Source organism: Globicephala melas, chromosome 12 (assembly GCF_963455315.2).
Source record: "Globicephala melas chromosome 12, mGloMel1.2, whole genome shotgun sequence".
Lineage (NCBI taxonomy): Eukaryota > Metazoa > Chordata > Mammalia > Artiodactyla > Delphinidae > Globicephala > Globicephala melas.
Window position 1 is genome coordinate 67,753,932 of NC_083325.1, and position 14,669 is coordinate 67,768,600.

Consider the following 14,669-nt stretch of genomic DNA (forward strand, 5'->3'; position numbering starts at 1 on the left):
AAATTTCTGACTTGAGAAACTTCTTACTTACCCATTTAATATGTGTTCAAAAAGATGAACTTGACCATCTCTGCAAACAACAGCTAACTTGACAGGCTAAAAGAAAAATGTAACATTAATAGGTAATATACTTCGGTCTACTCTAATAATTACTTATGAAAATCCAACTACCCTCTCCACCCTTCAAATAACAAGAGATAAATCAAAACAGTAAGGATGTTCAACTCTTGTATTTAAAAATAATCACTGCCACCAAAATAACAATTCAAGTAGTTGTTGTCAAGCCTATAAATAAAAGTTTAGGCTAAGAAGACAGCACAGTCCATGAGAACGCAGCATGGAAGTTAGAGGAGCTAAGTCAACAACCAAGTGCACTGGCTGACAACAGGGAACCAACCGGCAGGCCCACATGTCAGGATTACTGAAAACGCCACTGCGCCCTGTCCTCTCCCCTCATGAGCACTCAATACAGAATCCAATGATTACTTCGAATAGTCTAAGATTTTTATTTTGTTCTCTCTTTCCTGAATCATCGAATCATCAAAACCCTGATTTTAAAAAATAGTATTTGTGAAGTCCAAAAACAAATTCTCTAAGAAACAAGCTATTTACCTCTTCTTTATTTTCTGACAAAGTCAAGTCAATATAGACAGGTTCGTCTGTAACTGTAAAAGACATCACTGCATTCTTCTCTTTGTTTTCTGAACGGACCTGCCTAGATAACAAAACCGATGATTAGATAATGAGACATTTAAAAAAAAAAAAAAAAGGCAAACACCTAAAGGGAGTTACAGCAATCAGCTCCCAACAGCATTTTCATCTTTTGAAAGCTAAATAAGGTAATTAAAGATCAAAATAAGGGAAGCATTTGTGTCACTACCATGTGACATGGTTATATGGGAAAAGAGAAAGCACGAATGCATTTGTGGCAGACTTAAACAATGAGCAACGTTCTTTTCCATTAACCTATTTGTCTATCTTGATGGCAATGCCAACTGTCTGGATCACTGCAGCTTTGCAAGTTTTGAAGTGAGTTTTCCAACTTCTTTTTCAAAGTCATTTGGCTATTCTATGTGCTTTGCATTTCCAACTGAATTTTAAAATCAGATTGCTGGGATTTTGACTGGATTCACTTTGAATCTATAGATTAATTTGAGGAGGATTATCACAGCAATACTCAGAAAACAGAGTCCAGAAATAGATAAATAGATAGATAGATAAATGATCCTCACTATTGGCTGATTCTTTGAGAATCTGCCTACTTGCTAAAATTGATTTGTAGACCCCGAAATCACTATTTGTGGTGATTTCATGGTCTTTAACAGGTATACATAGAGCAGTGAGGCATATGAGCAGCCCAATGCTCATGAGGTTTAACAAGGCTATGCTCTGCCTTTTTACTTCAGCTTTCATACTAAGTATTCTTTTTCCAGCCTATTTAGTGCCACACTTTTTGCTTTTATGCTTTTGGTTGGTGATTTCACTATTTAAAATGGCCCCCAAGTATAACGCTGACGTGCGGTCTAGTGTCCCTAAGAGTAAAAAGGCTGTGATATGCTTATGGAGAAAATGTTTAAGTTCGATAAACTCTGTTCTGACGTAAGTTAATCAGCTACGTGTGTGTATGTATATAAATAAACTAAGGTATCTTTAAACAGAAATACACATAAAACAAGGTTATGTATTAATTAGATGACAAAAATGTTATAACCAGAGGCTTGCAGAAACCAAACCCTGGTGTTTCCCCAAGGAGTAAGAGTTCAGTATCACTGAATCAGTGCTCCTGAGGACTTCATACAACATAACTACTGCAAATAGCAGGCAATTGACTCAACGTGTATATATGCAGCACCAATTCACTGGAGATAGTACTGGGAGTACTGGGACCACTGGATATCCAAAAAACAAAAACAAACCCATGAACCCCAATCCGTTCCTTGAACCATATACACGAATTAACTCAAAACAGATCACAGAACCAAATAAACACAGGACCTAAAACTAAAAAACTTCCAGGAGAACACTTTTGTGACCTTGGGTTAAACAAAGACTTCAAAACATGATCTGTACTTCATCAAAATTAAAAACTGCTTCGTTTCAAAAAAAAAAAAACACAAGCCACAGACTAGGAGAAAATATTTGTAAAGCATATACCTAATTATTTATATTCAGAACATACACAGAACTCTCAAAACTCAGTGAGAATACAAACAACCCAGCAGAAAATAGGCCAAAATATTTGAACACACACTTTGTCAAGGAACATATCCAGATAGCAAATAAGTACTTAAAAGATTCTCAACATCAATAGTAATTAGGAAAATGCAACTTAAAACCGCACTGAGATACCACTACACACTTATCAGAATGGTTGAAATTAAATGACCATATAAAGTGCTGGTGAAGATGTGAAGGAATTAGCACTCTTACGCACAGCTGGTGGGAAGGTAAAATGGTACAACCACTCTGGAAAAAATTTGGCAGTTTTTTTTTTTTATTCTTATTTATTTATTTTTGGCTCAGTAGTTGTGGCATGTGGGCTTAGTCGCTCCACAGCATGTGGGATCTTCCTGGACCAGGGTTCAAACCCATGTCCCCTGCGTTGGCAGGCGGAGTCTTAACCACTGCACCATCAGGGAAGCCCCTGGCAGTTTTTTAAAAAGTTAAATATACACCTATCGTAAGATGCAGCCATTATACTCCTAGGTAGTTACCCAAGAAAAATGAATCATATGTCTGTAAAAAGACTTGTACACAAGTGTCCTTAACAACTTTATCTGTAATATGCCAAACATGTCAACAAGCCTGTAGACTGAGGTGGGGAGGGGGATTACAAAGGGATACGAGGAAACTCTTGGGAGCAATGCAGGTGGCCACTGTCTTGATTGTGGTAATAATCTCACATTTGTATACATATGTAAAAACTTAATTATGCTTTTGCTTTAAGTACATATAATTTATTATGTCAATTATACCTCAGTGAAGCTGTTTAAAAAATCTGGGCACAAATTTTAAAAATTAAAATAAAGACTGAGTAACAGAGTAACAAGCGTGGCTTACAAACATGATTCAAGATCAGTTTCTTTTTATTAACTACTGAGACTTTATACATTTACCAGTAAACAGTCTTTCAGTATTTTTGTGTCTAGAAGAAAATTAAGAGTTGATTTGATAAATTCTAAATATTTCATGCATAATAACTTCGTAATAAAACAAGATTCATTCTAAAATTAAGTTACTCATACTATATACATGCTCAAAATCACTGCTATCACACGACTATACACAGCAGAAGCTGCTATTTTAGCACATCAACAGGAGACAGTACTTCCTCCTTGCAGTAATATGAAAGGGTTTTTCAGTTGTTTTTTAATTTTAATCTTCATTCAGTGGCAAGAAGCCTTCAAATGTTATTTTCTTTCAGAAATGTGTCTTTCAAAGGTAATTATAAGGGAACCCTCGGCTTGCTCTACCTAATAAAACAAAGTTTTCATGAATGGCCTTTGGGGGCAGCCTTTCAATATGCATTTTAATCTGTTTGTTTTTTATGGTTTACTCCTCTGTTACTAGGAAGCCTCAGGTATACACAAACTATCTTCAGGATCTTAAGACAGCAGAAATCAACTTTTCTGCTATACAAAAAATTTTGGAGCTGGAGACCCCTAGTCTCAGGAGCCAAAGAGGTGAGGCATTAAAGACTGAAGCACCTCAGTAATGTCAGGAGATTGGGGTGGCCGATTTTAACTTTTTTGGCATTACTAATTTCTTATGTTAGGGATAAACCCTCTAGAACCAAAATAAGATATTCCAATAGGCGCTCCTCAAAAATGAAACACAGGACAGAAAACCAACACAATTTGATTATAAGAGGCAAAATTAGGAACTAAGCTGATGGTCTGGAGGTGAACAGAGGTCCACCTCCAGACTGACATGAACCTTTCCCCACACTACTACTTTAAGAAATACATATTTGATGAGTATCATTTCTGAGTATTATTTGGTATAAATTTACAGTAACTTTATACGGTCAACAGCATGCTCAACTAACTGATCATTAGGATAAGAAACTACTTCTATTTTTAAAATCTCTACGTATTCTGTCCATGAACATCAGGTAAAAGAAAAAAAGTTAATTTCACCATTAGATGATGTTATAAAATCCAAGAAATTTCTTATTATTTCTTAAATTTAAAAAATTTTTGATGGCTCTTCAATACCAAATAGATTTTTACTTTCAAAAGTAGCTTCAGGGCTTCTCTGGTGGCGCAGTGGTTGAGAGTCCGCCTGCTGATGCAGGGGACGCAGGTTCGTGCCCCGGTCCGGGAAGATCACACATGCCGCAGAGCGGCTGGGCCCATGAGCCATGGCCGCTGAGCCTGCGCGTCCGGAGCCTGTGCTCTGCGGCGGGAGAGGCCACAACGGTGAGAGGCCCACGTACCGCAAAAAAAAAAAAAAAAAAAAAAAAAAAAAAGTAGCTTCAAAGGGAATTAGTGACAGCAACCACTGCAAGGAAAGGCTACTGGGATTCTCAGACACAACCAAGGAATTTAAGGTCCTCAGTAAACCATCAAATAGGCATTACTGCACTAACCCTGACAGTCATCTCTTTCAACAAAATCAGAGATTTTCCTAAAAAAATTTTTTAAAAAGGTTTTTAAATTGCCCAGTCACAAAAATATTCAGCCCACTCTATCTCTAAACAAGCATGGAGGAAGTTCTATTACGTAATGCTCTTAAATTTTTCTCATAAACATCTGATTTTTAGGCAGGCTCAATTCCTCATTACAAGTCAATATAAAATAAATCTAACATTAAATACAATAAAGCAAATCTCATATTCATCTTTTACATTAACCATATAAGCTATGACCGATTCTTTCAAGGCAATGTTACCTCCCAAAATCCAAAAGACTACATACCAGACATTAAGTAACCGGTCATGTACTGCTCCAGATAAGAAATAAAGACCTGTAATTCCATCAAAGGGTTGGCTCTCATTAGGAGGTCTGATAGTTGTGAACATAAGTGATGAAACCGGCGTTGCATGTCCCGTGAAATGCTAGAGAAAGTTAAATCTCATTTAGGAGAGGGTGTAAAGCAGTAACAAAAATTAAGAGTTCATATGTATCATAAACAATATACATGATACACATCTGAAATCAGAGCTCCAGACTACTAAGGTTATTTGTGCTATATTCCTCTCACTTTAAAAAACTCCATCCAAAAAAATCTCAACATTAAAGCCGTCCCTTCCAACTCCCGTGAGCCTACCCCACAATCTTTACTTCTTCCATATTTGTGTTAAAGATTCACTTCATTTTATCCATTTTAAAAGGGGTGCCTGGGTGCTCAGACACAGCCAAGGAATTGTAGGTCTTCATGTTACTCTCAGTGAGTTGAAACCACAATTTTGAGGCATCATCACAGCACCAAAAGTTCAGTAACCCCTGAGCACACTCAAAATGTAATTCTAAATCTCCACAGCTAAATACAGTAATATACCAAATGCTGGATGCAAGCTAGAAATAAAAAATTACTATCATTATTATATAATTATATTATTATTGAAGAGAGTAAGATACTTAATTCAAATTCCACTCATTTCATTTTCCATTTACATTCATTCTTCCAATGCATGCAAAAAGGACATGTCTCATCTATTTAACAGATTTGGAGGACTACTTTTGTCTATTAATTGTACTATTTCATATGCTTGAAAATAACACATCTGTATTCTTAAAACAATATTCTTTGGCTCGGACTTCTGCCGTTCTCCATACTTACTCTAGACAACTGTTATGCTTACAACTAATTTGATTCACTCACTCTGTAGACTTCTTTGGTCTCCAAAACCCATAGTTTGATTGTTCGACCAGCTGAAAGCAACATCTTTCCATCTGGGCTGATACACAGGGAACTGACGCTGCTATTATCACCTTTCCATTTGCTGTATTGTGAAGAGAAATAAAAACATCTCAATGAATGGGGAGGAAACTTTACTCAAAGCAAAAAGAAAACAAAAGGCAAACTAGGAATTAAAAATACCACTCAAGGGGCTTCCCTGGTGGCGCAGTGGTTAAGAATCCGCCTGCCAATGCGGGGGACACGGGTTCGAGCCCTGGTCCAGGAAGATCCCACATGCCATGGGGCAACTAAGCCCATGCGCCACAACTACTGAAGCCCGCGCGCCTAGAGCCCATGCTCCGCAACAAGAGAAGCCACCGCAATGAGAAGCCCGTGCACCACAACAAAGAGTAGCCCCAGCTTTCCGCAACTAGAGAGAGAAAAAAAAAATACCACTCAAGGTTCTATGCCAAACTGCATTCCCTAAAATCCTGACTCAGGTAACCAACCTTGGACATATCATCAAGGTAATGCTTCCCCAATAGGACAGAGAATCTTAAGAGGTACCAGGAAATGGGTTAATAAGAGTTATAAGAATGTAAAATGGATAGCTGTGTCTCCTGTGATCCATGGTGATCCTGTTAATGCCCAGGAAACTACCATGCTGGCTGGACCTCTACGTAGAACCCATCCTATCCCCTCCATAGTTCCTGCATTCTCTGGAAGGTTGAGAACTTAATTTACTTAGTAACACAAATGATCTCTCAACCTACAGTACAAAAAGATTATTTCTACCCCAAATCCACAAATATACGCCCCTAGCTGATAAAATAAAATAAATTAGGTAAAATGATTCCTTTCTAATACCACAAATATGATTAACAGCAAGAGTCTTTGTAGGCGGTTGCATACGTTAATGCTATTTATAAGCAACAAGGAGCCTGGCTTGGCTATTCACTTATAAAATCAAGAAGTAAAAAAAAAAAAAAAAAGAAGTAACAGTAGCACGGCTTCCCTGGTGGCAGAGTGGTTAAGAATCCGCCTACCAATGCAGGGGACACGGGTTCAAGTCCTGGTCCAGGAAGATCCCACATGGCATGGAGCAACTAAGCCTGTGCACCACAACTACTGAGACTGCACTCTAGAGCCTGTGAGCCACAACTACTGAAGCGCATGTGCCTAGAGCCCATGCTACACAACGAGAAGCCACCGCAGTGAGAAGCCACACACCGCAACGAAGACTAGCCCCTGCTCGCTGCAACTAGAGAAAGCCCATGTGCAGCAACAAAGAGCCAGTGCAGCCAAAAATAAATTAATTTAAAAACAAAAAACAGAAGTAACAGGAGCAATCTTCTTACGAAAAAAGGTTAGTTCTAAAGTGGAAGAAAACATATTGCTCTGCCAGTCACACTGGAATATGTCAAATTACTCATTTGGAAAAACAAAATTAGATTCCTGTCTTATATTACATACACACTAAACTTAATAAATTAAACGAAAACTAACTGATTAAAAGTATTAAAAAAATACTGGGGCTTCCCTGGTGGCACAGTGGTTGAGAGCCTGCCTGCCGATGCAGGGGACACGGGTTCGTGCCCCAGTCTGGGACGATCCCACATGCCGCGGAGCGGCTGGGCCAGTGAGCCATGGTCGCTGAGCCTGCACGTCTGGAGCCTGTGCTCCGCAATGGGAGAGGCCACAACAGTGAGAGGCCCGCGTACCGCAAAAAAAAAAAACAAAAAAAAAAACATGGAAACAAATGACAATGAAAACACGATGACCCAAAACCTATGGGGCGCAGCAAAAGCAGTTCTAAGACGGAAGGTTATAGCAATACAATCTCACCTCAAGAAACAAGAAAAATCTCAAATAAACAATCTAACCCCACACTTAAAACAACTAGAGAAAGAAGAACAAAGAAAACCCAAAGTCAGTAGAAGGAAAGAAATCATAAAGATCGAGCAGATAGAATCAAAGAAAACAATAGCAAAGATCAATAAAACTAAAACCTGGTTCTTTGAGAAGATAAACAAAATTGATAAACCCTTAGCCAGACTCATCAAGAAAAAAAGGGAGAGGACGCAAATCAATAAAATTAGAAATGAAAAAGGAGAAATCACAACTGATACTGCAGAAATACAAAGGATTATAAGAGACTACTACAAACAACTATATGCCAATAAAACGGACAACCACGAAGAAATGGACAAATTCTTGGAAGCGTACAATTTTCCAAGACTGAACCAGGAAGAATTAGAAAATCTACACAGACTTATCACAAGTAATGAAATTGAAAGCGTAATTAAAAATCTTCCAACAAACAAAAGTCCAGGACCAGATGGCTTCACAGGTGAATTCTATCAAACATTTACAGAAGAGCTAACACACATCCTTCTCAAACTCTTCCAAAAAATTGCAGAGGAAGGAACACTCCCAAACTCATTCTATGAGGCCATCATCACCCTGATACCAAAACCAGACAAAGATACTACAAAAAAAGAAAACTATAGACCAATATCATTGATGAACATAGATGCAAAAATCCTGAACAAAATACTAGCAAAGAGAATCCAACAGCACATTAAAAAAGGATCATACACCATGATCAAGTGGGATTTATCCCAGGGATGACAGGATTCGTCAATACATGCAAATCAATCAATGTGATACACCACGTTAACAAATTAAGGAATAAAAACCATATGATCATCTCAATAGATGCAGAAAAAGCTTCTGACAAAATTCAACACTGATTTATGATAAACTCTCCAGAAAATGGGCATAGAGGAACCTATCTCAATATAATAAAGGCCACATAAGACAAACTCACAGAAAGCATCAGTCAATGGTGAAAAACTGAAAGTGACCACTAAGATCAGGAACAAGACAAGGATGTCCTCTCTCACCACTATTATTCAACATAGTTTTGGAAGTCCTAGCCACAGAAATCAGAGAAGAAAAAGAAATAAAAGGAATATAAATTGGACAAGAAGTAAAACTGTCACTGTTTGCCGATGACATGATACTATACACAGAAAATCCTAAAGATGGCACCAGAAAACTACTAGAACTAATCAATGAATTTGGTAAGGTTGCAGGATACAAAATAAATGCAGAAATCTCTTGCATTCCTATAAACCAACAACAAAATAGCAGAAAGAGAAAGTAAGGAAACACTCCCATTTACCACTGCAACGAAAAGAATAAAATACCTAGGAATAAACCTGCCTGAGGAGGCGAAAAACTTGTACTCCGAAAATTATAAAACACTGACGAAAGAAATCAAAGATGACATAAACAGATGGAGAAATATACTGTGTCCTTGGACTAGAAGAATCAATATTGTGAAAATGACTATACTACCCAAAGCAATCTACATATTCAGTGCAATCCCTATCAAACTACCAATGGCATTCTTCACAGAATTAGAACAAAAAATTTTACAATTTGTATGGAAACACAAAAGACCCTGAATAGCCAAAGCAATCTTAAGAAAGAAAAATGGAGTTGGAGGAATGAGCCTCCCCAACTTCAAACTACACCACAAAGCTACAGTAATCAAAACAGTATGGTACTGGCACAAAAATAGAAATATAGATCAATGGTACAAGACAGAATACCTAGAGATAAAACCATGCACATATGGGCACCTAATTTACAACGAAGGAGGTAAGAACACACAATGGAGAAAAGACAGTCTCTTCAATAAGTGGTGCTGGGAAAACTAGACAGCTACATGTAAAAGAATGAAATCAGAACACTACCTAACACAATACACAAAAATAAACTCCAAATGGATTAAAGACTTAAATGTAAGACCAGACACTATAAAATTCTTAGAGGAAAACACAGGAAAAACACTCTGACGTGAACCACAGCAAGTTCCTTTTTGACCAACCTCCTAGAGTAATGGAAATAAAAACAAAAATAAACAAATGGGACTTAATTAAACCTAAAAGCTTTTGCACAGCAACAGAAACCATGAACAAGACAAAAAGACAACCCTCAGAATGGAGAAAATATTTGCAAATGAAACAATGGACAAGGGATTAATATCCAAAATATACAAACAGCTCATGGAGCTCAATATCGAAAACACAAACAATCCAGTTAAAAAATGGGCAGAAGACCTAAATAGACATTTCACCAAGGAAGACATACAGATGACCAAGAGGCACATGAAAAGATTCTCAACATCACTAATTATCAGAGAAATGCAAATCAAAACTACAATGAGGTAACACCTCATGCTGGCCAGAATGGCCATTATCAAAAAATCTAGAAACAATAAATGCTGGAAAGGGTGTGGTGAAAAGGGAACCCTCCTGCACTGTTGGTGGGGATGTAAACTGATACAACCACTATGGAAAACACTATGGAGGTTTCTTAAAAAACTAAAAATAGAACTACCATATGATCCAGCAATCCCACTACTGGGCATATACCCTGAGAAAACCATAATTCAAAAAGAGACATGTACCACAATGTTCACTGCAGCACTATTTACCATAGCTAGGACATAGAACCAACCTAAATGTCCATCGACAGATGAATGGGTAAAGACTCAGCCATAAAAAGAAACGAAATTGAGTTATTTGTAGTGAGATGGATGGACCTAGAGTCTCTCATACAGAGTGAAGTAAGTCAGAAAGAGAAAAACAAATACCGTATGCTAACACATATATATGGAATCTAAAAAAAAGTTGTACTGATGAACCTAGTTGCAGGGAAGGAATAAAGAGATAAGACATAGAAAATGGACTTCAGGACATGGGGTAGGAGGGTGAAGCTGGGGCGAAGTGAGAGTAGCATCAACATACATACACTACCGAATGTAAAATAGTTGGCTGGTGGGAAGCAGCAGCATAGCACAGGGAGATCGGCTTGGTGCTCTGTGATGACCTAGAGGGGTGGGATAGGGAGGACGGGAGGGAGGCTCAAGAGGGAGGGGATATGGGGACATGTGTATGTATATGGCTGATTCGCTTTGTTGTGCAACAGAAACTAACACAGTATTGTGAAGTAATTATACTCCAATAAAGACCTATTAAAAAAGAGAAAAAAATATATAGGCAAAGAATACTCAGAATACATAAATAGCTCTTTGTATTCAAGAAAGAACTCCTTGAGTTTAAAAAAAAACTCAAAATAAAAATAGACAAAGGATATATAAACAAGCAATTCATAGAAGAAACACAACTGTCAATAAACATGAAAACACCCAACCTCACCAATAATCAAGGAAATGCAACAATAATGTATGAAAACTTTTCCTTTACCCTCATTGGTTCCTAACATTCTTGACAATTTCTCACCAATTCCCAGAGCTTCAACACTCACCTGTATTCCTTATTCAACATCTACTCACTGAATTGACACACTTTAAAAAAAAAGACATGATCACCATCCTGACAAGCTTCCTGAATCTATTGCGCCACTGAGCACTGAAAAGGCCAGCACAGAGCCAACACCACCACACCCCTGTCCCCTGTTACTTGTGCAACCCTCCTCCATCAGCAGAAACTGGGAACTTGTTAGAATTCCCAAGCCCCAACCTAGACCTACTAAATCAGATCTGTAAACATACATAACATATGTGCACATTAAAGCTTGAAAAGCACTAGATCAGAAGATTCCTCTCTGGGAAATGCGACAGGTTCCAGAGGAATGACCTACACATCCTGATACTGAAGGCCTCCCAATCACTCTACAAATGAAGCCCAGCAACTGAGCCACACACCCACAATGGCTTTCCAATCAGCTTTTCAATGTTTCATTTTCGAAAACCAACAGGCAGCTGAGGATCTCCAGTCACTTGAAGAATGCCTTTAACATGAAAGAAACCAAAATCAAACAAAAATTAAAACACATTCTCAAGAGGGAGATGACGAAAAGTAAAGTTTAAATCCTATAATATCTTCAGAGAGTTAGAAAATATTATACACATGACAGAAACATGACACAACAAAAAAGAAATACTCAAAGAACGAAAAACAGCTCCCAGAGGTTAAAAATTTAGAGAAACTTAAAATTTTGATACAAGATTTAGAAGGTGAAATTGAAGCAATTTCCCAGGTAACAGAAGAAAAAGACAAAAGAGAAAATGAAAATAAGGTTAAGAGACCAAAAGGATTAGTCCAGGAGATATAACACCTAAATAACAGTATGTAGTATAAGAGAAAGATCAAAGAAAAGAGAAGGAATGAAATTATCAAATACACAGTATGAGAAGAACGCAGAGCATGAATTCCCAGGCTAAAAGGTCCCTCAAGTGCCAACATAATTCACTGACTGAAGAAAAAAAGCACAGGATATTTTAAAATATAAAAATAATGAACAATGAAAGCCAAAAAACCAACGAACCAATGCTTCAAAATCCTGAGGGGAGGGCTTCCCTGGTGGCGCAGTGGTTAAGAATCCACCTGCCGATGCAGGGGACACGGGTTCAAGCTCTGGTCTGGGAAGATCACACATGCAGAGGACAACTAAGCCCATGCACCACAACTACTGAGCCTGCGCTCTAGAGCCCGCGAGCCACAACTACTGAAGCCCAAGCGCCTAGAGCCCGTGCTCCGCAACAAGAGAAGGCACTGCAATGAGAAGCCTGCGCACCGCAACGAAGAGTAACCACCTGCTCGCCGCCAACGAGAGAAAGCCCGCGCGCAGCAATGAAGACCCAACGCAGCCATAAATAAATAAATAAATAATTTTTAAAAAAATGCTGAGGGGAATTATTTCCAACCCAAAAGTCTGTATCTTCAAATTATCAATTGAGATTTTGCTTGTCTTCCAGGAAGCTACCAATTTGTGTGTGTCACCAAAAAGAAGGAATAAACCAACAAAGAGAAAAATGGGATCCAGGAAACAGAGGCTCCATCTGGCAAGAGAATTTTCAAGATGATGAAAGGAAATCTCAGGATAATCACTGGAAGAAGGCAGAGAAGTCCGCCAAGAAATAAATGAAACTGGAGGGAAGCCTCCAAAGATTAAATAACTGATTGATTAACTGATGTGTCTGAAAATAAATTGAGATTTACACTATTGCAGGAATGAGACTGAACTAATGACAGGTATATACAAAACTAAGCAAATGAACAATAAAGCAATTATAAACCCCAAGAAAAGCAAAATTCTGTGCCAGAATATAAACAGTACAGTCCAAGTCTCATCTGTAACAATAGTTAATTAGGCATAATGTGAACAATGAATACTGCTTAATCAAAGTGTGACATTACAATATCGGGAAAATGGGGACAGAAAAAGGTAGAGGCTAAGAACTAAATCCTCATCCTCTATAGTAGGAAATCAACAGATAATACCTAAAATGGAAAATAAACTCAGTTACCTATAGCATAAGAATGCCAAGAATGAAACTGGAAACAAAATATTGTATGAGACAGGACAGTTTGGATGAAAGCTCAGGCTGTGATTCAACCTATTTCTTAACTGTAAAACAGGGATGGAGACCACCTCGCAGTGTTACAAATACAATACTGTGTATAATATGTTGAACGGTGCCTTGAACATTATTAGTCCCTATGTGAAGAATGTGACTTGGTGAACTCTCATCCAGACAGCATTTAAAAAGTACAGCTGCGGGCTTCCCTGGTGGCACAGTGGTTGACAGTCCGCCTGCCGATGCAGGGGACAGGGGTTTGTGCCCCAGTCCGGGAGGATCCCACATGCTGCGGAGCGGCTGGGCCCGTGAGCCATGACCGCTGAGCCTGCGCGTCCAGAGCCTGTGCTCCGCAACAGGAGAGGCCACAACAGTGAGAGGCCCGCATACTGCCAAAAAAAAAAAAAAAAAAATACAGCTGCATGGGCCCCACCCCTGACCTAGTGGATGAGAATCTCCACAGGCGTCTCTTTACAACTATGAGTATGGAAACTACCACCGCAGGTAAATGGAATGAACTTACTGAACCTCTAGGCAAATGATTATTCTCTGCCCCTCCAGCCCCAAACCCTCCTTAAAATTCTAAGCCTCTATCACCACCCCTTCTGCTGGGTCTTGCCTTTCATGTGTTACTTCAATTTGCTTAGAAACTCTAAAACCACTTCCCTCTTCTGAGTTTCTATTAACTGCACCACTAGACACCTAGTAAGTTCAGAAAGCTGTAAACTTAGTTACATTTTATTTAACTCCTTTCTTCACTCAATAGCACCCCTCCCCCAATCCTACCCAAGATTCTTCTTGGTTGGTACCTTTTCCATTCTTTCTTCCCACTCTTACCATCCTACACCCGGACTATTACAACCACCACCCGGGATCTAGCTTCTCTGCCTGTGCACTAGCTCCTTCCCATATATTTTACACAGTGCTAGCAAATTTTCTTCCTAGAGCATTATTTTGGTTACTCTGTTCCCAAGACATTGACCTTCAGTGTCGCATGCTTACCAAACAGAATCTAAAACTCCACCAAAGAAGTTTGACTACAGTAGAAAAACACTGTGCCAGAATTCAAGACAGCAAGATTAGAACTCCCCTGCCACTTATTAGCTGTAAGACCATGGGCAACATTATCCTCCTTAGGGTCCTCATCCACATAAGTTCAACCGCATTCAACTGTCTACATTCATTGAGCATCTACTATGCAGTCAATCACAGTATTAGGTGCTTGAACTAGAAGAGCTGTCTGAGATTTTTATCTATGACACTTAAGGCCAGACTCTCTTATAAGCTACTTTGGCTCATATCCTCCACCAACCATTATTCCCTAATATGGGCTTCCTCTAAATGCCTCTACTGGGTTCCAAGTAAATCTTTAACTTCCCTTTCGCCTAGCCTTTGTTCCTGCCACATCTCCACCCTCAAAAGGATCCTC

General features: G+C 38.7%; 1 protein-coding gene and 1 non-coding gene across 2 annotated transcripts in view; both read right to left on the bottom strand.

The window, feature by feature from the left end:
* The window catches only part of WDR43 (WD repeat domain 43), a 47,324-nt gene that overhangs the window by 21,038 nt on the left and 11,617 nt on the right, over window positions 1-14,669 (bottom strand). The window contains exons 4-7 of the mRNA XM_030858042.3: window positions 5,827-5,947; window positions 4,920-5,059; window positions 613-715; window positions 32-96 (exon numbers count right to left, since the gene is read on the bottom strand). Coding sequence (XP_030713902.1) covers window positions 32-96; window positions 613-715; window positions 4,920-5,059; window positions 5,827-5,947 — 429 coding nt within the window. The remainder of the gene's footprint in view (window positions 1-31; window positions 97-612; window positions 716-4,919; window positions 5,060-5,826; window positions 5,948-14,669) is intronic.
* LOC115854353 (small nucleolar RNA SNORD53/SNORD92) lies at window positions 5,346-5,430 on the bottom strand. Its single transcript, XR_004039977.1, has one exon. It is a non-coding gene; the product is annotated as a small nucleolar RNA SNORD53/SNORD92 (small nucleolar RNA).